The sequence below is a fragment of the Vanessa atalanta genome, chromosome 4 (assembly GCF_905147765.1).
Source record: "Vanessa atalanta chromosome 4, ilVanAtal1.2, whole genome shotgun sequence".
In the NCBI taxonomy this organism is placed as follows: Eukaryota; Metazoa; Arthropoda; class Insecta; order Lepidoptera; family Nymphalidae; genus Vanessa; species Vanessa atalanta.
Window position 1 is genome coordinate 8859390 of NC_061874.1, and position 24150 is coordinate 8883539.

At 31.3% G+C, this 24150-nt stretch overlaps 2 protein-coding genes across 5 annotated transcripts in view; one reads left to right on the plus strand and one right to left on the minus strand.

Annotated features, from left to right (window-relative positions):
- The window catches only part of LOC125077607 (neurogenic protein mastermind-like), a 28792-nt gene extending 10722 nt beyond the window's left edge, over positions 1 to 18070 (minus strand). For 3 of the 4 annotated variants that reach the window (XM_047689579.1, XM_047689578.1, XM_047689577.1), the window contains exons 1-3: positions 17445 to 18070; positions 9288 to 9504; positions 1428 to 2180 (exon numbers count right to left, since the gene is read on the minus strand). In XM_047689579.1, the coding sequence (XP_047545535.1) occupies positions 1428 to 2180; positions 9288 to 9504; positions 17445 to 17509 (1035 nt within the window). In that variant the 5' untranslated portion in view covers positions 17510 to 18070. The remainder of the gene's footprint in view (positions 1 to 1427; positions 2181 to 9287; positions 9505 to 17444) is intronic. The other variant, XM_047689580.1, reaches the window with a different exon arrangement.
- Positions 18071 to 19524: 1454 nt separating this feature from the next.
- On the plus strand, positions 19525 to 23173 carry LOC125077865 (heat shock protein 75 kDa, mitochondrial). The gene is made up of 13 exons (XM_047689960.1): positions 19525 to 19831; positions 19918 to 20066; positions 20133 to 20294; positions 20382 to 20617; positions 20693 to 20802; positions 20886 to 20959; positions 21038 to 21314; positions 21560 to 21629; positions 21718 to 21865; positions 21964 to 22091; positions 22333 to 22520; positions 22600 to 22831; positions 22964 to 23173. The coding sequence occupies exons 1-13, from the start codon at positions 19714 to 19716 to the stop codon at positions 23136 to 23138; spliced, it is 2067 nt and encodes a 688-aa protein (XP_047545916.1). The 5' UTR covers positions 19525 to 19713; the 3' UTR covers positions 23139 to 23173.
- Positions 23174 to 24150: the final 977 nt, after the last annotated feature.

A 24150-nucleotide genomic window follows, 5' to 3' on the forward strand; every position in this document is an offset into this window, starting at 1 on the left:
CAAACATATGGCTCTAGCACATATGGGATTTGCGAATCCTATTTTGGACATGTGATTGAGGTCATTCGGTTTAAACGTAGTACATACATACTATTGTTTTACCATATTTGCACATCATTGATACACTGTTATTATTAGTGATGGATTATTTTTAATCTGTATACTAAACTATTATCCTATGTAAATGTAAATATTTTATTGTTTTGTACGTAATTTTTAATATGTTAATTCGCTTGTAAAAATTATATATCAAATAATTTGCCTTTTGTTCTTGATAATATTCATAAAATCCAAACAGTATAGTTTAAATAAGTATACAACAATCTCAGTCTATAGTATTCGTTTTGCGTCAAGCTTTTGTTATGAGCATCACATGGGCTAGCTCTACCCTAAATTCTAGTATGATAGTTTATTGTTAACAGCTGGCAAACCCACAAATCTGTTGATTATTTAAAGTACTATTAATTAAAATAGTTGAGCTGTCCATTTTATACATATAACACATATGTAGAACCGACGAAAGATAACTTACTACAAGTAAACTAGTCGTGGCTAATCATTTCAGACTATTTATTGTTAATGTTATTTCAAAATTCCATGCATAAATATGAGTAAATATGAGCAAATAATTACATTTTGATTATATTATATTCGTTTGTACGCGAAACTTGCGTTATATAATTATGATTATTTCGTAAATTTCAAATTCATAGCGTTTATTTATAACTTTTTCATCAATTAAAATATGTATATTATATTAGGTAATTCATATATTTATTTATAGCTCATACTGCACCAAGTTCATACTTTATATTTAGTTACCTAAGGCAAGCAAGTTACGCTCTGAAACCATGAAATGCCTTCTCGGATTTCTTTAGCGATAATATCAGTCGGTATCTATAGAAGTAGTTGGTGTAGCTATGCTAGAGGAAGACGGCAAGGATAGTCGCGTCGCGCTCGCTTCTAACCCTTCGGAGCCGAGTAGCCGGCACTAGGCAGCGCGCGCACTCTGTGCCCGGTCGATACTACACCAGACTCCCATGTTTTTTATGTCCTTTCATGTCACGAATTACCCAATAAAGAAGACTTCCAATTACAAAACGCAATTTACTGCATACATTTTATGACAGTCCGGAAAATTATCGTCGTGGTCTCAAAGACAGGCGATATGTTACTTCTCTGAATATTAGTTAAAATCTACACGTTATACGGGCAACACCCGTTGATATTTCGCTTCTATTCTTAATGTTTGCTAACGATATTGACACGATACTATGTTATATTATATGGCGTAGATTGTAAACATTATATTGTATAGTTAAGAAGAAACCGAAAGCAATATAGGACCTAATACGATAATCGTTAGACAAACTAAGGAATCTGATGCTATTTAAATGAATGGGATGTGAATAGTTATTATCACTTACTTGCAAATTGTGATGCGGTTGTGAGAGATGGAGCTGCTGCTGTTGAGACATGTGTAGATGTTCCATGGGAGGCTGTGTAGGTCGAGGCCGATATCCTCCGTAGCCACGGTAGCGCGCCCAGTCCCCTCCTGCAGCCTGCTGATGTTGCTCTGCCATATGTTTCAGCGTCTGCGCTGCGGGAGACATTTCGCCTCCACCATAGGGTCGGGGTGCAGGTTCACCTTCCGGCGGTTCGTGATTACCCATTCCGCCTCCTCCATTAACTTTCCCGCCATCAAGATCAAAGTCTTTCATGAGCTCGGGATACTCGGATATTTCAGTGATGAGGTATTCGAATGCGTCATCTCCGTCGTCCTCGCCGATGAGATCGGCAAGACCTGGGAACGCTGAGGCGGCATCTCGTTCCAGAGCCGCCGCACACTCGTCGAGACCGACGAATTCGTCGTCGGCCACCTCCGATTTGCATTCGGCTTTGCATTCCCGCTCGCAATCTAAGGGGGACGGTACGCGCGGAGGTTGCTGCGGCGGCGGCGAGCCGGATGTTTTCACCGCGTTGGCGAGCGCTTTCACTGTCACGTTCGTAGAGATCTGTTGCGGTTGCGAGTCCGCTGCGGAGGTGGTAAATTCGAGCTGCTGGACTATTTCAACAGAAAACTTAGTTAGCCCTTCGCCAGCTCCACTTCCGGTATTGTTATTACCACCACATTGTAATTTAGCTGGTGGCTCGTAATCACCACAACCGAATTTTTGTTGCTGCAACAATCATTTCTCAATTAGTTTTAAAAAATATATATACAATTATGTAAATTAAATATATGTTGTTAGTTGTAATTGTTTAGTGTTTCAGAAACGAATGCCCTTATATTAAATTTGAATCAAATATTTTCTCTTCGTGAAATAAAGAGATTATTGGAATATTATGTATTTCTTAATCGTTAATTGCATACGCTAATATATTTGTCCTTGATCAACTAGATTAACATTTAACGAGAAAACATAAATAGGTATTGATATTTAACACGTGAGTTACATATGTACGAGTCCAAAGCAAGATCCGTGTAGACGGTTAATATCCGGCCAACAACGAGATTCGACATCATTTAGTAATATGTATGTTTCACGTCCAATTAACATTTAGCAAGGATAGGCTCTTTAAAGCTATAAGATGTCAATGTTCTGGTAAATTAATAATATGATCGTATTAAAACGATATTACTTAGATGCTACGACATCAAAATACGACGTCGAACCCAGTGTGGACAGACCTTAAATATTTGTAAGATCACGTGTGCAAATATCTGCTAAACGTGTATGGATGTTTACTACATGCAACCAGACGGCTATCGTTGATTTTATTCATATAGCAATGGTTCTATATCAAAGTCAACCTAAAATATATACATTCTACTAAAAACAGAATAGTATTTTTTTCTCAAAATTGTTAAGTAATATGCAATTTAAATTAATAAAATTACAAATTTCAAATATCTCATTGTTAAGCTAATACTTTTTTTTTTACGAATTACGAAAGATTTTATTACGAATTTCATATTAAGTTCATAATATATTACGATACTAGTACAATTTATAAGTGATTGTCAACTTTAAGTTGCAACCGATGGTCGGCGTAAGTATATATTTTAATATACATATTTTACTAGCTTTCCAATCGGCACCACAAGAATACATTTACGAGGTAATCCTATGACATATTAAACATCAGTTTTGTGCCAAGCGAACCTCTTTCTCAGTCATAATTGCAGGACGCATACGAAGATCAAAAATCCAATCAAACTTTATTAATTCTAGTAGGCTGGTACAAACATTTCAAATAATCGTAGTACTTTTAAATACATACATTTTGAAATATCTAAGGTAATGACGCCATTGAAAATGTTTAGTCATTCATATTGATAATATGGTCTAAATTAAGTAATATGTCGAGTTAATGTTGGAGTAATTATATATATATTTGTAATGTTGGAGTAATTATATATATATTTGTCCTACTATTTTAAAAAGAAATTATTGTTTTTTTTCCTAAATATATGTATAAGTTGTATTTTTTAATAATTTCGAATTCACAAAGTTATAATTCCGATCGAAAAAAAGTATTATATTAAGCTCGTTTATAATATCAGGATGAAATCATGTTCCACGGTAAGTTTATGTTGTATATTTTTGATATATATGTAGATTATTATATCAACGTAATTTGAGAGCAAGTTTTGGGACCGGGCGCTTTCCAAACGAAAGAGGAACCTTATTAAAAATACTATAACAAATACAAGAAATTATATTTGCGCACTATATCTATCGTTATCATAAAATAAATAACATAAAAACAAGCATTTTCCGAAAATAAAAATCCCGTTTACATGTTTCAATTTCAACCATTACTTTAAGACATATTTAAAGATATTTAAATCAATGCAAGCGCTTATAAAAGGCGGACACGCTCGAAATTACACCGATGACACAGTACAGTACTGGTAACTCTAGTTAGTTAAGATTTTGAGTTTATTCTAAAACAGAAAGTTAGAATGGGTAATGTTCTACTTATTATTATAAAATACATAAAGATGTATGAATAAACTTTTAAGGCAATGTCTATTTTTCCACGTTAATTAAAAAACACAAACCTGTCTTTATTATATACTATTTTAGTAATACAATAAAAATAAACTTATTACGCATGCCGCTATACTAGTCTGCGATTATTTTATGTGTATATTAATTAATAAAGGAACGATACCACCAAATATTTTTAACAACCTTGAGCATAAAACGATGACTACCACGTACTGCATTTTTTTTTTAATATTCAACAAAGTATATAACAAACTTAATAATATACTGCCACTCAAGATTTTTTTTACTCGGAACTTTTTGAAATCTGTCCACAATATTAAGAAAAATTAAAAATAATATATATCATGACTTTCTTGTATCAATTAATTATACTAAAAATTATCGATGTTGAAAACAGTATAAAATAAGCAATATTGAAATTTGAATGGTTGGAATAATTAGCAAAACTGTTATTGCAATTCACAATAACTATGACTGTTGATCACGCATTGTTGTGTCGTAACTACGTGATGGTGATAACATTCAATCATTTGTGTTAATTGCGATCTAAGTATAGAGAGTAATCCTGTTAAACGTTAATTACATTGCACGTGATTGAAAAATGCAATACAGTACCGGTAACTTGAATATAAATTATGAATACGTTTTAAAAAACCTTAACTTGTGTAAGAAGTTGAAAATTTAGTTAGAGCGATACCTTAGGAAAGTGTGCAGGCTCGGAGGTCGTCGCAGTGAGCGGCGCGAGACAATACGAGGCGATGGTTGTGCAACGAAGCAGTTTACACAACCTCACTCCGCAGCCCTACCGAACTGCAGCTAGTAACGCTTAACAATAGCGAAGCAAAATATTCGAACCTTTTCTAAATTATAAATAAGTAAAATAAGTAACATTTCACTTCTATTACAATCTTAATCAATTTAATCTGCACACTGTCTTAACATCACACAATAATTAACCTATTTTTTCTTTAGCATACAAAACCTGAATACTATTTCCTTTTTCTCGAACATACGATATTTTATTTACGCGCTATGTCGCGTCGCGTGTTATATACAATCGTAGTCGCTAGTAACGACAACTACAAACACGTGCCAATCAAACATAAGGCATACTTTGCGACATTTTCTTATAATTATTTTATAAAGAACCAGAGAATCAATGTCCAGTGGATACAAGAAATTATAAATAAATTTACTAGTTGCCACTTATATTATTTATTATTGAAGGTAAATATTAATAATCACCGACAATACGTTTAAGAATTATTTAATAATCGAATGGTTACTTTTTTATTTCTAGTTTTATGCAATACTCTTTTCTTTAAAATGTAATGACAAACGGAATGAAGCACGGGATGCGATGGCAGGGGTCAAGTCAATTGACATCGGGTTACATCCGGGCGCGATTCGTCGCGTCCCTGCGCTAGCACGTGCTGCTAAAACAATTATCATACACGGTTCACCATCAATAGAACTGAGATATATAAACTTTTTGGACATATCAGGATAACTGGTTTTATAATATTCCAGGTACCGTCAATTACCTTTTTTTAACGGTTACGTTTTATAGCCTATGACATTTGAGATAGTACTACTCATATTATAACCATTTATAAATTGTAAAACGGTTGATACATTAAAGCTCAATATGGTGAAAAACATACGACAGTTTTAATACTACTTACTCTTTACTTGTTGCAAATGTAATAAAACTCTCAACTGTCATTGTAATCATAATAGCAATAAAAAATCAAGTTAAGAATGATGTTAATTTTATCTTCGTCATATTGCTTATCGTATAATCAGATCGAAATAACTTAATTATCACAACAATAAACATCCATTGTCTTGCTCTTGTCACTTCGTCATGTTCATTGATTTGGTCATCTGAATATGACGTGTAGGTATTAATATAGGTATACTTTATATTATTATATATCATACTCTATAAATTTACTTATTATGTAGAATATTGTAGAATGATTCAAGGAGGAAGTCTAGCCGTCTGGGGTACTACCACACAGTGCCCAGTTACTCTACCACCAAACTTACTTTGAATTGTTGTTCTTCAGTTAAAGTGGTGATTCAGCGTTATTATAAGAAACACAATAAGGGACATACTATTATAAACCCCGGAGTGATTTGTGTAAACGAAAAACAAGCGAATCACTATAACAATATGTACAAATCGCTAACCTTGCAATAGATTGCTATGTAGGATATTCATTTACCGGTACCCCTTTCGAACGAAACCTCGAGTCGAAATGTATCAAGATATTTGGAAACATAAAGAATCGCCATATTCATGTGGGGTTCGAACACCATCATGCTTTCAACATTATTCGAAATTTTACGTCGAGACGTAGACGTGGTACTCTACGTGGTAAATAGTATTTTTTTTTTTAAATTAGGTCTATGAAATGATATATTTTTATATACTTGTAAAATATTTTTTGAAGGTCAATTTGTGTAACTTGCCTGGTTTATTTATTCAAGTATGACTGTACTCAATTTTATAAACAATAATTTTTATTATTATAGAATTCTGTATTAAAGTATTCGACGTAGCTGGTTCCGATTATAACTAGTTATCTTATTTTTTTTATCTTTACCTTCATAAGGTTTTGTATAGTATGAAGGTTTGTATAAGCTATTCTATCATCGCTGACACAGTTATGCGCGTTAAAATAATATAGGTAGTTATACGAATGAGCAAATAAGCAACTTGATGGTAATGGTATGTTATGTTACCACCGCCAATAGACATTGCTCGCGGGGTAAGAAATATTCAGCCCAACCCTGTAAAACATGCGTTGGGACCAAATCCTTTTTTTTTTTTTTTTTTTTTTCTCGCTGGAAAAACGCGTTACGCGCTTCCCCCACGTGATGGAGGGTGGGGGGGTGTGTGGGACTCCCCGGAGCCCTGGACGCCGAGTGCGCCCAGGTACGCCGGGTTTACCCACTAAAAAACCAGCGGTACCCTCTCCGTCTTTCGGCGGGCGCCACGGGATCGCTTGCGCATGCTACCGTGACGCCCTGACGGTCGGCCCGCCTATGTTGGGACCAAATCCTAAATCAAGACGTCTTTATCAAAAAAGTATTATTTTAATGAATAATAAGATTTATTGATTAAATTTTCCGGTATTTTATTATATATGCGTAAGTATACCATTGCCTGAAATCGTTCTGTGTACTATATGCACGTGGAAAGCAGTGGGGGGGGGGTGAGGAGGGGATATATAAAATGAATGTTCGTATATCTTATAAGTATAATATATATAACTTATAATATAACATCTCTTTGAAACTAATAGACTTCGACACCATATGCATTTTTTTAATTTTTAAAGTACTCAGTCACTGATATCTGATTTGGATGGTTACGTTAATTTTAATATCACTGATAAGACGTGAGAACTGAGTACTGCGGTATCTGCCATTCGTAATAACTTTTTATTGCTTAATCAAATATTTACAACAACGGCAGTAAATAAATAATGAATTCATCGTGCATTATAAAATTTGGCGGCGTATTGCAAAACTGAACATGCACCGTGAAACCTACGTAATTGTAAAAGAACTTCAGCGACAAGGTTATATGCAATCGATCAATCGTAGTACCTACAGTATGGCACGTAGCATTAGGGATTGGCAAGGTTGATGTAATACGGTGAAGGGAGTGTATCGATTGAACTGAACATGTTTGATCTCCATTAACCAAAATTCGCTTTAAGTCGAAACCTGTACCAATGAAGACCTGTATTTTATATAATATATTATAATATGGCAAACAATTCTGTGTGTATGAAATCGAAGGAAACATGAGGTTAAGTATCCAAGGTGACATTCAAACAAAACGCGCAACCAGTTATGTTACGTACGAGCCGTGTTCGCGACTACGTTCGCGTGGAGTTTGCACTTTGATATCCATTGCTGTATTGAATATCGCCTGAAGTCTCTTTGGAAACTCTAAATAATCATTCCACACGACACAACATACTGATTATCTTATTTATATAATATGGTATGTTTAATCTGTATTTTTTAGATACTTTCTATTACATAGCTATCAGAGCAAATTTCAAACATTACAGTAACTTTTGTTATGTAAAAATGTAATAGAAGAAAGAAAATTTGCTAAATTTTCTGCTATAGTAAAGAAAATTAGCACTAAAAACGAATTCGATTTGAGTATAATAACACTGTTGTAATATTAGTACTTGAACGTTTTTAATATAAATGTAAATTGCCCTTTAAACTTTGAAATTTAGACAAACAACGGAGATTATCGTTATGTGGAATACATCCGGTCATAATAGTCAATTCTTATAAAAAAAAAAAAATTCAACCTGGTGGTTACTGGTTTATTTGGAAAGTGTTACAGATATTCGAGAGCTTTATAGAAATTGTAGTAATCTACTTAACCTTAAAATAAAAGTACATATAAACGTGCTTCTGTACATATCTAACTAGATCTTTACTACAACAGAAACTAGGGTTTTATGCAACTTTTTTTCAATACTTAATATATTAACCAAATATTATTACACGATCAGTATGGAACCCAGTACCACAAACCTCGCGTGTTCCAAAAAATAAATAAATCAACAGCTTGGAAATGTCCAGCTGCTGGGCAAAGACCTCCTCTGCTGAGAAGGTATCTTGTAATACATCATCTATAGCAATGTATACATTATCTATATCTAAATTGCTAAGAATACAACAATTTAAAAAATAATGCTATTATGTGTGTTATTTATTTTGTAAGGGATTAATACCATGAAATCAATAAATAGATGAAAAGCAATCACTTATTTATTTCATATCAGTATTACTGTGACTTTTCCATTGAATATAGATATGATGCAGCGATGTGTAAGCATCTAGAAATATTTAAATCTTACCAAGACTTGTGTATATATCTATTAATTTTGGCAGTTCGAGAATAACGTCTGAACCAATAAAGTTCTCTACTCAAATACGTTGAAATAATAAGATTAAAAAAAAAGCGTTCCATATGAATTGGATTAGTATTTTTTTGAATCGCGTAAAAAACAACAAAAACTTACCTTCTTTATTATGTTATATATATAAATATATATATACCAAGTCAAATCCTTTCTTCGTCGTTTAAAAATTAGTTGTCGAACATTGTAAAGGTATTTAGAAAGAATATATTTTATGACAAAATAAGGGCATTTGATATAATAAATGCGTAAGTTAATTTGTAAAAGCACTGTTAGTATAAAGTAATGTAAGATAGCTCACACAGCTCACATGCACGCTGCTGTGCAGATTGCTGCTAATGGCAGGCAGGTCGGGCTTCCGGTCAGTCTTCTTCGCCTGTCGCTTGGCCTTGCCCTCCAGAAAACGTTTTTGGAGCGCGCTCGTCTCAAGATTCTGCTGTTCGCAAGCTCCACTGAATGACTGGTCGAATCTTGGCACGCATTCCGACTGACGTCTTCTATACGTTTCTATTCTTCGCCTGGGAAACAAAAAAATAAACTGAATTGATTAAATTCTTTCATTATTACCTTTTGTTTATTAATATGTTTATCATTGTCCTTCCTTATCATTGTTCGGAAGGTCATTGTATACACATTACACACGACGGCTTATCGATATATATTTATTAATATTTTTGCATAAGCAATCAAATTAATGTTATTTCCGATACCAATGGCATAAATTCATACTATGTCTTTATTTATTAATTATAGGTTAGTGAGATTTAAAAATGAATTGCTATTTGTGGAAACAATGAACTCTTAAGCGAACATAATAATGTTATAATCTTTTGTGAAACAAAATATACGTTGTGAAGATTTGTATGTGTTGAAACCAATATTACCTACGTATGGATGTTATATTGTGTATCTCAGGAAAGAAACCTCTTTTGTCCAGTTTGCTTATACGGCTGCAGATTATAAGATCCTAGGTTGGGATACCGGAGAAAGTTATTGGGTTGTTCTCTCAAGATATAATCAGTAGCAACCCAGAGTTAACTTGGCGATGTTATACTCCTCAAATAACATTAACCTGATCTCTATTCGGCTGTGGCTGTGATGATAATGAATGAATGAACTCTAGTATGATAGTGCGTCTGTGTTCTATAATAACAGATTCTGCGCAGTATCAAGCCGCGAATGGCCGCGCCGTTGCCGAAATCGGATAACGCGAGTAACGGAATCACTGAAGGCGGGGATAATGTTATTAATTGGGTCATATTTTTTATGTAGGTAAGCAAGATTTCATGAAATTTTATCAATAAAATATCAAATTACTCATTAAACAGAAAATAACTTAGTTTGAAGATAATTTATATTGACTTGAGAGTTTATGTTAGATTGGTCAAGACTGTTCTTCTTCAGGGGAAGATGAGGCACATGAAGGTGCCAAATGTGCTAAGCGATGTCGATGTTCAGTCAGCCGCAACTCCCGAGCGCGGTCACCTTGAGCAAATGTTAATGCGGACACTCGAACAAAAAAAAAATAATCACTACATTATTCGTGAGCAGCTGTGTTGCCAAACAGTAAAACATTCAAGGCTTCTTACCTTCCTTACCTTCGTATTTTTCACAAAACAACTTTTTTCTGTATTATATAAAACATAATTCAGGTATATAGACAAATTGGTTTAAATTAAGGGGAGTACCCCTTATTAATCAAATTGATTGAAATATATACAAGTGTTTATTGATTTAACTGGTTTAGTAATACGTAAAGCACTTTTTAATATTACCCGAAATAAATTTATTTGCCGTTATTTAGTATGCGAAAGCAGCACAATATTTGGTTTGCTAATTGATTTTGATTATTGAATTATCAGCACATTTTATAATTTATTTACTGTTGTTAACAAATTACAATAAAATAACATTAACAGTAATACTTATGCAAAAGTTGTGTTAGAACACAAATAAAGTTGGCATAACAGTTTAAAAAGACGGAAAGAAACTAATAAGTTATTGTATGTTCGTATCTTAGACACAATATGAAATAATAATATGACAAAAAAAAACAATTTACTAACGTTAATATAAGATTGTATTAAAAAACAGTGCAAACTATTATGAAGAAATGAACCAAACAAGACTTTAACGACATTTCTCAAAGATTGCGTTGTAGGATTGCTGGTCTAGAAAATTCAGCTTTTCTTCCCCTTTATAGCGACTAAACTAGCATAATACTTTATACGAGGGATATGCCATGTACATGATATGGTATTAATCGAACAAAATATTTACAATATATATTCTACTATCTTTTATTATTTCGAAATAATCTATTGTGATATTTCGTATATTTATAACACACAGGAAACACATATATCAAATTGTATAATCATAACTATGCCTAATTGATAAAAATAATTATAATATTTTGTCTAATCTTATTGTATCATATTTTACACGTATAATGCAAAATTGCGTCTATTAAATCGATTTTGAATATTTAACTTTCGCTCAGTCGTAACAATAATAACAGCGTAGTCATTCACCGCATCGTGTATGAGTTAGGTAATCTTTTCGATTTGTAGATATTACATAACAAGTTAGTATCGTGGTAACGTCACTCGACGTTTCAAAGCCGATATCAGCGCGCATAGCTACGAGGTATTAGGCTGTATAAATTATTAAGTGCGATAAGAACCTTGTTTAATTACTAGAATACCGTGACGCATTACTGGTAGCAGTGATGCGCGCGCGTCGTTGTATATATTGCGAGTTGCGTGGACGCTTTCGATGCCGAGTGCGACAAAGTTGTAACCCCACCTCACAACGTTATCCAGGGAATGGCAATAGATGACGTTACTTACTACGACCAGTTTAGCTCTATGCTACTTTCACTAACAAGATGATACTTTTGTTATAGTAAAAACGTTATAATACATATAATATGTTTATCTTCAGGTGAACGAGGAATCAAATTGGATTTTTTAGTGTAGAAATGGGTTGCTCATACCAGATGCGTAGACGGCTATGTTAACGACTGCAATAGTAGTCGTATTTAATGTTATCTTCTAAATACGATATAACAGTAACTTGGACTGCAAATAAGATCGATAAATGTCGAGTGAAACTCAAAATAACAATTACAAATTTGAGTGTTATGAAAATAAAGTCACATATTGGTGATTTAAAACAATTATTCTCAGTAACTATTTAAGTTTCAAGATTTAATACAAGCTAGATTAACGCTCCGTCACCTCTGTCGGTCAAAAACCTGTCACATTCTGGTTTTCTGATAAGATAGATTTTATCATTCGTCAGTCAACAACAACTAATACGTTGAACGTGTTTAAAATTAATATTTTAGCGTCGAAAACCATTTTTTACAATCTATTAGATCATAGTTGAGATTTAATACGAAATCAACATTATCATATTTTATACAGCAGAACAAAATTTTCATTTAAAGTCAATAGCGCATTGCTCTTTCTAAATCGCTTAAAGGACATTATTAAATTATTTAATAATTCATTGAAATATGTAATTATTTGTTTTAAACAATAATCGCCTAAGTGGTTAATAAAAGAGCTGTTAACTTGTTTAGTGTTTTCGTTATTTTCAAGTTTAATTAAAGGACGATTCGGATGCATACGGCGCTACGAGGGGCCCGGCGCAACGCGTGTTCGGGCGTACCGCACACCACCCGGTCGCACATAAACTCGTAGGTGTTTTTGTTTAGTTCATTGACCAGTACGACTGTCGCGCGCAACGCAAACAACGCCTCCGATAAGTCCCGATTGTATGTCACGCTATGTCACCGACACCGTAACGTTGTGTTCCCTCAGGTATCGTCTCCTGCTCTCTACACCTGCTTTATATTATATTCTGTTAAAGCCGCATCGACACTTTACTTTAGATAAGTTACGAAGACAAAAATTATTCCTTCTTACGCCATTATATTTATTAATAATAAACGTGACACCATTGTCTGATTCATTTGATTTCATGTTAGTCACTTTATGTATTAAATAAATGTTGTAAATTCGAGGGAAATCACTGGTTTGTGATGATGATTTAATTATTACAGATTTATGTCGTTATTGTTGGCTATTGTTAAATATATTTATTAGTTGACTACATACATATTTCGCACCACTAAGCGCCACCTTTTATTTCATCGAATCATTGAAAAATCTTTAGTAGATCTGATTTCATCGTTGTTTCGCATAAGTAAGTACAACTTTCTCTGAGACACGGACGCGATACACATACTGTAACCTCCAAAGTCTGCTCCTTTCATATTAATAGTCGACACATACTACAAAACATCGACATTAAAACTAATTTTAAATATTAACTAAGATGTTTTAATTATTCACGGGATAAGTTATATTATATAGGTGATAATTTTTGACCTCTCTATTAGAAATTCTAAATGATATCATAGGCCTTAATAATAATTTAACATTTTAAACTAAATTTACGTCTTACACAATAACGTTGACCTTAATTGGGAACCGTAAATATTTCTCGGTATTTGCAGTAATCTAGCTTAGCATTTAGCATTTCTATTATTTTTTGCGGTTTCAAAATAGTTGTTTTCAAATCGACATGACTACAAAATAATTCTAATAATCTACAGTAAATTTATTATTTTTTGATATTATACCACTTATAACTTACAAGTAATACTAACGTTTTATCTCGTATACCAAATAATTATTACAAGTTACATTTAAGAAAACTATGCAAATGATATAATACATAAAATTACCAAACTACAGACAGTCTGAACAGACAGGAAAACTACGCCACACAAAAAAAAAAACTAAATCTTGGATTTTTCTTTATATTGACATTTTCTGCGAAAGTCTATCTTAATTTGAGTAGAAAAAGATATTAAAAATTGAATCAAAAAGTGATTAAATGACAGTTTGTATATGAGTAGCGTAACTATTTTTATACATTATGAAAATTTTGTTGTTTCGGCTTTTTTACGCTAAGGAATCATGCTTGTTTAAATAATCAATCTAGTGATTTTTATTTATTTAGACCATTCATCTGTTATACTAATTTTATTCATTTGCCTGGCTATGTCGGGAAAATATGGTAGATGAACAAGTATATCGAAGCCAGCATTGCGGATTGCGTTGAACTTACAAATTACGATCGATGAGCAGAAGCGTTAGCGTGAAGAAACTATTCACCCAATATTCGTTTCACATTAATTGTTTTACACACTTTTGGATTTTAATTTGCATAATTAAGTCCTGTAATCGTCTTTCCTTATTACATGTAGTAAATGAAAAAGATTCCTTAAGTATGATTAATGTCCAAAAAATGTATCAGACACTCCATCACGCAAGACATCAAGATATTAGCCAAATTTTTGTATTTTAAAAATTCTACTCACAAAGCAATATAATAAAAGAAAGTGACACCAGTGACTACATGGTGAATACTATAATAAATACATGGTGAATTGCACTCTTTACAACAAATATGGAACTACGCTAAAAATATATATTTAAAATATGGACTTCTTAGAACTTTCTAATTCACCCCCGTATATATAAAATTAACGCTTGTTTATGTTGGTACATACGTTTACACACAGTTCATCCGACTGAATACTTTGTTCAGTTTAGTTCCTAGGAATAGGAACACGATAATTTCTATAGATATTTCTATATAGGTATGATTTTAGGCTACGATGGCCTTTCTAAACGGAGCCTAATCAAATATACAGGAGATTGTGTCCTCAAACTGAGGGGCACAATATTCGCTCACTCTCATGTTCCAATAGGCCGGCAATCCGACACGGCCTCGGAGTTCCGGCGCAGCACCAATTGCTTGCCAAGGCACTAGGAGAAGCATTGCCTAACTTCCAAACTCTGGGCTACTACAAAGAAAATCTTGACAAAAAAATCGAACCTAGAACTTGTATTAGCCCGAACCGGAATTCGACTCTTGGGTAGTATTTTAATTTAAAACTGATTTTACACTTTACAGTTTATTATTGACAAACTAAAGAACGCTAAAGTTTTTTATCAAGTTATTTGTTACACACTCGCGCTTGAAAGAGTGATCGTATTCTAATGAGATTTTGACAAGAAGTCGACTATATCGTGGATTATAAATGGGATACTAATATTTTATTTATTATTTCATATGTTACAATGTAATTTATGCCTAACGAAGCAAGCTATTATTATTTAGTAATCATCAAAACAGTATATTAATACTAAAGTATTAATAGCGAAAAATGATCTTCGAAAAATAAGAACGATAAAAAAATGACTAAATAACGTGATAGAGATTAATATAATTTTTAAGTTACACATATTAAACATATAATTGAGATATAATGTCTAACATAATATATGTAGATATTTTATCTTGTAATGCAGGTTTGCCGAGAAATAAATATAGTCGAGTGTATGCATGCAGTGACCGTTTTATACCGTTAGATTTAGCACGGGCGTAACATTGTACCTAGAACAGCTCAAAATATGCAGGTACGTACTATGTAGTATCTTATCAACATAATGAATCAATATTATACATAGTCTCGAGGAAAACGGCATCTTTAAATAAAACTATCGAGCAGACTTTAAGCATAGAATTAGATTATTTTAGGGAAATAGAATAGTTGAATAAAAAAATATATCTAGTAAACCCATTGACATTATACATCATGAAAAATGGTAAAGAAAACATGAGCTTGTCAAATATTTATTTTGTCTAATTTTAAAGTATAGGTATCGGTAATATTACTTTTATTTCGTATTTTTTACGTTTTAATCAAGCTAGTATCTCATTATCCAACACTCTACAAATCTGTTTCATAACTTGTTATAATAAGTTAAGTAATAATTTATTTGGAATAGTGTTTCTCATAAAATGGACTGCAAATAATTGGTGCTATATACTTTGTGGTCCATATTTTCTTTACTGTTAATACATTGTTTTGCAACCTTAAAGAGCACCATTACTCATTTTATATTGGAATTCATAAATCTGGAGAAAAAATGTATTTTCTTACTACACAGTATGTTATACTTGGCAACATTGTGCGCCAATATGAAATTGATGTTTTGTTATATGTTCTTCTTACACAGTTTCAAATATTACTTAATTTTTATAAGCAAATACTTATCATTTTATTGTCGACATTGACATACCTAAACATGACATGCAGTCGACATATCACAAAAAAATGTCTGGGACATTTTCTTTAATTTGGCTAACTATTTTTGGTGTTGTAAAATTTAACAAATCTTAATTTTTTTATTTGTCAGCAAACAAACATTCAATCCAATAATCATTTTGTTAAATCATTATCCAATGATTCACTTATCATCGGGCAACCAACCTCATAGACTAAATGGACTAAATAGGAATTATACTTTGTGTAAATGTATGAGTGTGAACACAGATATACTCTCACTTTCATTCTAACTTGGGGTAGTAGCTAACCAAAAAAATGCAGTATCTTTTATTAATCAGAATCTAATAAATTGGATATAGTACTTTATCAAGGGTGCGGACCCTTAAAACAATGAGGTAGATAAAATATTGAAAAGGCTCTATTACCTGATCAGCTAAAAATACAAGTAAGCTGGTATACATTATTATGATATAAATTTTGATTAAATTTTGCTATAATTAATTTTGTTTTTAGACAAATTTTGTTCAGATTAAAAATAAGAAATACTAAAAAATTATAAATATTTTTTATATTAATTAATTAACCTTCATGAAATATTTTGTTTAAAGAATATTATTTATTAAATCAAATTTAGGCTATATTAGAATTACTTTTAACCACTGCTTTATCAACTATTTATATAAATTAAATTATAAAGTATTTCCATGAAGTATGGAAAACATTTTTCTTAATTTTTCTTAATTTAAAAGTTCTATTAATATTAAATTTTATATATTGACATATAGTGTAAATTTTTAAAATCAATGTCCAATGTATAATATGAATATCATACTCTTTTCAATAGATTATTTATATCATAAAAAAATGATATAGAATCTTTAAGACATTTTTAATTATATTTAGTTCATTATAAACACAAGAGTCTATTAGAATTGCTGTGCGAGTACTAAAATATATTTATTACAGTTATAAAGAATTGCTGAGTTTCAACTTCCTATAATATTTCATTTAAATCAATATAAATAAATAGACACAAGAGAAAATGAAAGCTCAAATACTTGCTGAGTCTACTAAACATTATATAAATTTGTGAGCAATTACAAATGCAAATTACAAATACAAAGACTTGAGCCATATAAGTACAATATTAAGGTTAATTATTATAATATTAAGGTTTAATATTACAGAATGAATCTAACGCAGGGTGTAACAAGTATCTTACATTTATAATATTAGAGTAAAAGCATTTTTGACTAATTAATTAAAAGATAAAATTTGTTTATGTATATATGTAGGAGTTACCTTAGTCTGTCAACAACAGCTTGACGTTTAGGTGGAAGAATCATTTCTTCCATTGGCTGCAGCATATTAGGTGGATGCTGGGCGGGCGAGGCGCCGGGCAGCAGGCCACCCGCGCCACCGCCTCCCACCAGATGCTCCACGGTGGTGACTGCTTGGCACTTTACCTTTGCCCCCTCATACTCTATTTCTTCTCAAAACTTGAATCCACTAAGTACTACAACGTAGTTGCGATAACACTATTAAAAAATAGCAATTCGTCCTGAATACACTGAGTACATTTTTCATATTGACACTTGAGTCTGAAGCACTTAATTATTTCAATTTGTTTTAAACACGACACGGTCTAGAGCATTATTTTTAAAACATCTAACAAAAGTCGGAGATTGATAGTAATAGTCATAAAACAAATGTAGAATAAAACAAGTTATGAAGTCAGGGCCCAATCATCCACAGAAAAAAATATTTTGTTTCATGACACTTAATAATAAAATGGTATAAAGTTGGTAGTAAAGAAGAAATACGGATTTTTTTTATTTGATATTAGTTTAGATAATACTGGTTTATTTTAAAAACATTTCAAAAGTTCACTTTTGTAATCTAACTACAAACACACAACACCAGTAAGTTCTCAAACATCAACTGACTGACGGCGACGCTTGCTCCAGTAAGTTGCTTGCTTGTTATTTTTTTAGAGACGCCATATCTGAATACTAAACTTTTTGCACTACAATTAATTTTATTTATTTGTCAGAAAATTAATTCATGTTGTTGTTATTCATTCAAGCTAAAAACTATTTTACTAACATATTTATTTAGATATCATATTTCATATCCAACTACATTTCGAGTCACTAATAAGAAATAAGGGTAATTAAAAAATCTTTTATGAACTGTATTTTTTATTATAATATACTTATTACTACTAAATAACTACAAAAATCAAACAATCAAACTTATACCAATATATAATTTTTTTATAATATCATTATCAGTTTAAAGATATTTATGAAAAAATAGTTATATAAAATGAAAATAGAAATAAACCCAATCGAAGGATTTTAATACAGTGTTTATTAATAGAAACAGTGATTAACAGAAGATTTGCCTTCATAATTTAAAAAATTGTACAAAAGTATGACGGTGATTTATCCATAAATTTAAATTGTTGTTTATATTATATAATGCTTCCAAATTGTGACATGTTTGCTCGGATATCTGGCTGTAACTATTAAATGTAGCGTGGCATATAAAACTATCCAAAATAATTTTGATACATTTTATCTATGATTTGCAATATACGCTCGATACATAATATTCATATTTTTCATGTATATTATATACCTAAAATATCTTACCATACATACCAATAAATAAATAAACTTCATAAAATAAATTAACCTACTGGCTAATCACATTTCTCATTCTCTTTATTAATAAAATTGCGTCAGGCAACGAGCCTTACAGTAGTCATTTATGATGTGTACCATCTGATATGTTCTTGATAACATCGATAACAAGCAATATTAACAATATATCCTCTCGGAAAATGGTTTGGCAGTTAGTACCATCTGATAGCTAAATCAAGCACCTCGTGCGCTTATTAGTCTAGTCAAATAGCGCGCTCTTCCTCGATTTCCTGTTACAAACTTCCGTCCCTCTTCCCGAAATCAATCCCACGGATTGCAGAAAACCAAGAGAAAAAATATTATATATAAATATTAAATAAGGCTAAAAAAGTCAAACGTAGACGTGGATTTCATACGTAATCACGTCAGTCTCTCAGTCCGGTACTCCCTTAGTGATCAGTCACTCAACGTTCCGAATATATATTATGAATTATGATATCGCCTTGTGATACAATCACGCTTATTAGGAATTTAATATTATCGATATATTCCTTTGATTCTGAAGTTCTCTTACTTAAAAAATATTGTTAGTTGAAACATATTAAATCTTTATATGTTGTAAGTTGCAATATATTTTCCAAAAGGAAGAATTAAAAGAATAATCCTGTTTTTATAGAGGACACTATCTTATTATTATAGAGACTACAGAAATGTCAAGTCTATTGTCATTTGACTCGTTAGTCATTTGTCAATTTTACAACCTAGAAATGAAAAATAATCGTTGAACTCTTCAGTCTTTCCTTGATAATTTGTTATTAATAAACTTTAGTACCTAGTAACTCTAGCAAAAACATACTAATAAAAAACCAATATCTTGAAGCAATTTAGAAAAATAAATCTAATTTCAATTTATTTTTATTATAATGTCAGCCCTCCGTGCAAGACTAAGTTCTACAGTGTTTGCTAGAAGATTGCTCTATAATACAAAAAATAATTCAAAAAGAATCATATACGCTAAGCCTTTATCTATATATAACAATGGTATGTTTCATAAATACATATAATATTAGAATTATACCAAAGAATTTTATGTACCAAAATCACAATTGCTTAATTCTAAATTACAGATAAATTAACATTTATTTCGTGCTACAGTACTGTTTCGGATCATCAACCTGTCGAAACAGTAAAAGGCAATGCTGAGAGAAAAGAATTTCAGGCAGAAACCAGAATGCTTTTAGATATTGTAGCTCGATCTCTTTATTCAGATAAAGAAGTAAGTAAAATGCAAAATGAAAACATACCTTTTTTAATAGTATATAATGAAAAATGATTATTCTAGGTATTCATCAGAGAGTTAATATCTAATGCTAGTGATGCCTTGGAAAAATTTCGCTACTTAAGCGTGAGCTCAACAACAGAATCACCTAAATTGGAAAATATTGATAGACCTTTAAATATCCAGCTAACCACAGATAAACAGAACAGAACACTGACATTTCAGGTAAACAATTTGGAACAATAAAATAAATTTCTAAGTATTGAACACAATGTGATCAAATAATGCAGTTTATTCATTTGCTTCTAATAGGATTCTGGTATAGGTATGACTAAAGAAGAAATGATACAAAATTTAGGAACAATAGCACGATCAGGTTCAAAGTCATTCATAGAAGAAATAAAAAAACAAGGAGCCGAAGAAGCCAGTTCTATAATTGGACAATTTGGTGTAGGATTTTATTCAGCATTTATGGTTGCTGACAAAATTGAGGTCTTTACAAGAAGTAGCATTGAGGGATCCCAAGGATACAAATGGAGTTCTGATGGGTTAGTAAGTCATATTGAATTAAGAGAACAGTTTAAGTTTTATTCATAAATAAATTGTATTTAATTTTATTCAAGGTCTGGTTCTTATGAAATTCAAGAAGTAGATGGTGTTCCAATTGGTACTAAAATAATTGTGTACTTGAAGACTGATTGCAGGGAATTTGCAGATGATACTACTGTCAAAAGTTTGTAATCATATCATAAAAACTATTACTTCAATATAAGTTTTATTATAATGATGTAAAAAAAAATATTTTCTACTTTACAGATATAATTATGAAATATAGCAATTTTATTGGTAGCCCTATTCTTCTGAACGATGAACAAATAAATTCTATTAAGGTATGAGTTATTATAAAAAATATAAAAGTTATAAAAAAATAAATCTAAAAAGCTGTTAACTTTGGATATTTCTTACAGCCACTTTGGTTGATGGAGCCCAAAGAAGTAACACAAGAGCAGCATATTGAGTTTTATAGGTTTATCAGCAACTCCTATGACAAACCACGTTTCACTCTCCATTATAAGACAGATGCACCCTTAAGTATAAGATCTATATTGTATGTGCCAGAAGGCAAACCAGGCCTATTTGAATTGTCAAGAGATTCAGATGTTGGAGTCGCTCTTTACTCAAGGAAAATCCTGATTAAAAATAAGGCCGAAAATATCTTGCCTAAGTGGTTACGGTTTGTGAAAGGTTAGAAATATTTTAAATCTCACAATGTGCACATTGATATATATACTTGAACATAAGTGATGGTCATCATTCATTCATATTATGGGGACGACTCATTATAATACTTTAAAATGTACGGTAAGATGAGCATGAAAAAGTTAACTTATGACCATAAAGTAAATTTGTGGATTTAGACTCCAAACTATAATTACATGCTATACTAGGTATAAGTGAGACCTTATTCTATGATGTTTATTTTATTTCAGGTGTTGTTGATTCTGAGGACATTCCTCTCAATCTTAGTAGAGAATTGTTGCAAAACAGTGCATTGATTGCGTATGTATCTGTTATTTTAATATATTTATTTCATTACATTATTATCAATTATGAATTTGAGAATATTAAAAGTGGTTATTATTTATAGGAAATTACGCCATGTATTAACAAATAGATTTCTGAAATTTATGGTTGAAACATCCAACAAAGACCCAGTAGGATATGACGCATTTTATAAAGATTACTCTCTGTTCTTTAAAGAAGGAATTGTCACTGGTCAAAGTCCTTTAGAAAAGGTTGGTTATTAAATTCAGTGATCGATTATTTAAGATTTAATACTTCTTAATTTTTTTTATTGTTATTAATAATGGTCTTATATGATTTATTATTACAGGAAGAAATAGCAAAATTACTTCGTTTTGAATCATCTAAATTGGAAAGTGGTTCTAAAACTTCTTTAGCAGATTACAATTCACGTCAAAGTAATGATCAAAGAAATATATACTATTTAGCAGCTCCCAGGTAAGATATTCTTTATTTATAGAGAATTTACAAACATAAAGAGTTTATGAAAAATGAATTTAATGAAAGCCAACTAATTTAAAAATAAAAACATTTTTTATCATTGAATATGTTTATTTTTTTTTTTATATATATAATATTTGTTCATAAACCATATTATTAAATTATTCTCGTGATTAAAGACTTTAAATGCAATTGTGATTATTTAATAAGTACAGTTGTAAAAAATCTAATATTTCAGTCGTGAATTAGCTCAATCATCACCCTACTATGAATCCCTGAAAAAACGTGATGTTGAAGTTTTATTCTGTTATGAAATGTATGATGAACTAGTTTTATTGGAACTAAAAGAGTTTGGAGGTAGACAATTAATTTCAGTGGAAAATGACATGCAAAAGGATCCTGCTGATAAATCAGACAATATAATTGGTTGGTTTACATTTCCAGTTTATATTTATTTTTTATTTTTTTTATAATTATTTATGACGCATTTGCCTTTTCATTACAGGGATTGATGATTTACAACAAAGTCAAGTCAATGAAATTATAACATTCCTTAAATCCAATTTATCTGGTAAGGTGTTTGAAGTACGCACAACGCAAAAATTAGATTCGCACCCTTGTGTAATTATTGTTCCGGAAATGGCGGCGGCTAGACATTTTATTCGAACTCAGGCACAGAACCTTAGCGAGGAAAATAGGTTTGCCTTGTTAAGGCCACAGTTAGAAATAAATGCGAAGTAAGTATCCCAGGAACAAAGTTTCTTATGTTTTTTTTTTTTAATTGAGCATGTACTTTTTGTCAAGTAATTTGAGAGAAGAATTACTCAAATGAGGTTTATATATATTTGAGAATTATAAACATTTTACAGGCACCCCATAATCAAAAAACTACACAAGCTTATAAATAGCGATAAAGATCTGGCAAATATGGTGGCCCAGCAGCTGTTTTCTAATGCGATGGTGACGGCTGGCTTACTTATGGATGCTAGAAATTTAATTACAAATATTAATGATCTTTTAGTAAAAGCTTTAGAAAAACACTAAATCTAAAAATAATGTATTCTAATAAATTGATGTTATAATGCTGATGTTTTTTCATTATTTCAATATAATATTTATCTTGCCTTGCCTTATCCATGTTCCAAGTTTACCTATTAGTGATTCAATTATCTTTGGAAGCTATAGGATAAGAAGAGAATTTATACTAATTTGGGCATAAGTACACAAGTTTACTACGACGTGCTGGAAGCTAAAACAATTTTGATGACAAAGATAAATCATTGTCATCAAAATCGACTTTTGTTACATTAAAAACCGAATTAATATTAAAGCTAAATCTGGTTGAGTTTATATTAGCCTCTATTACACTATTAAAAATTAAAAGTAAACTTATATGCTATAATTCAAAATTACATTATTTCAATATTAGTAATTCGCTTCCATCAATTCTCGAAAAAAAAATTGGTGGTAGAGCTTTGTGCAAGCCCGCTATGATAGGTAGTAGGTACCAATGGTACCATCATTAATCAATAATCTTAGTTTCCAATAGTGTTGCATATCGATAGTCCACTATCGATAGACTATCGATAGTTAAGGTGTAAGCGATACTATCGATAGTCTATCGATAGTATTGTCACGTGTCAATACTATCGGTAGTCTCCTATGAGCAATACTATTGATACTATCGATAGGTTTGCAAAATCCATTACTTTTAACCTAAACTATTGATAGTATCGATAGTTTTGTGTTATCGATAGCCAGTAATTTCCGATAGTATTACTTTCTCAAGATAAGTAATTTAGCAGGCCAACTTTAGTGTATATTCTAATAAATGAAATTAAATTCACCACATTATTTGTTTTTAGAATTAAGACATTTTGTGCGAAATAAGGAATAATGAAGAATTTGAATATGAAAAATGTTGTATTGACAACATTTTGTGTTTGATTTATGAATAAACATAATAAATACTCATAACATTAAAAAAGCTTTTAGAGGACGGTGACATTACAATGAAACTTTTTTGTAGTGATCTTGAGTATAGCTATTAGAATAC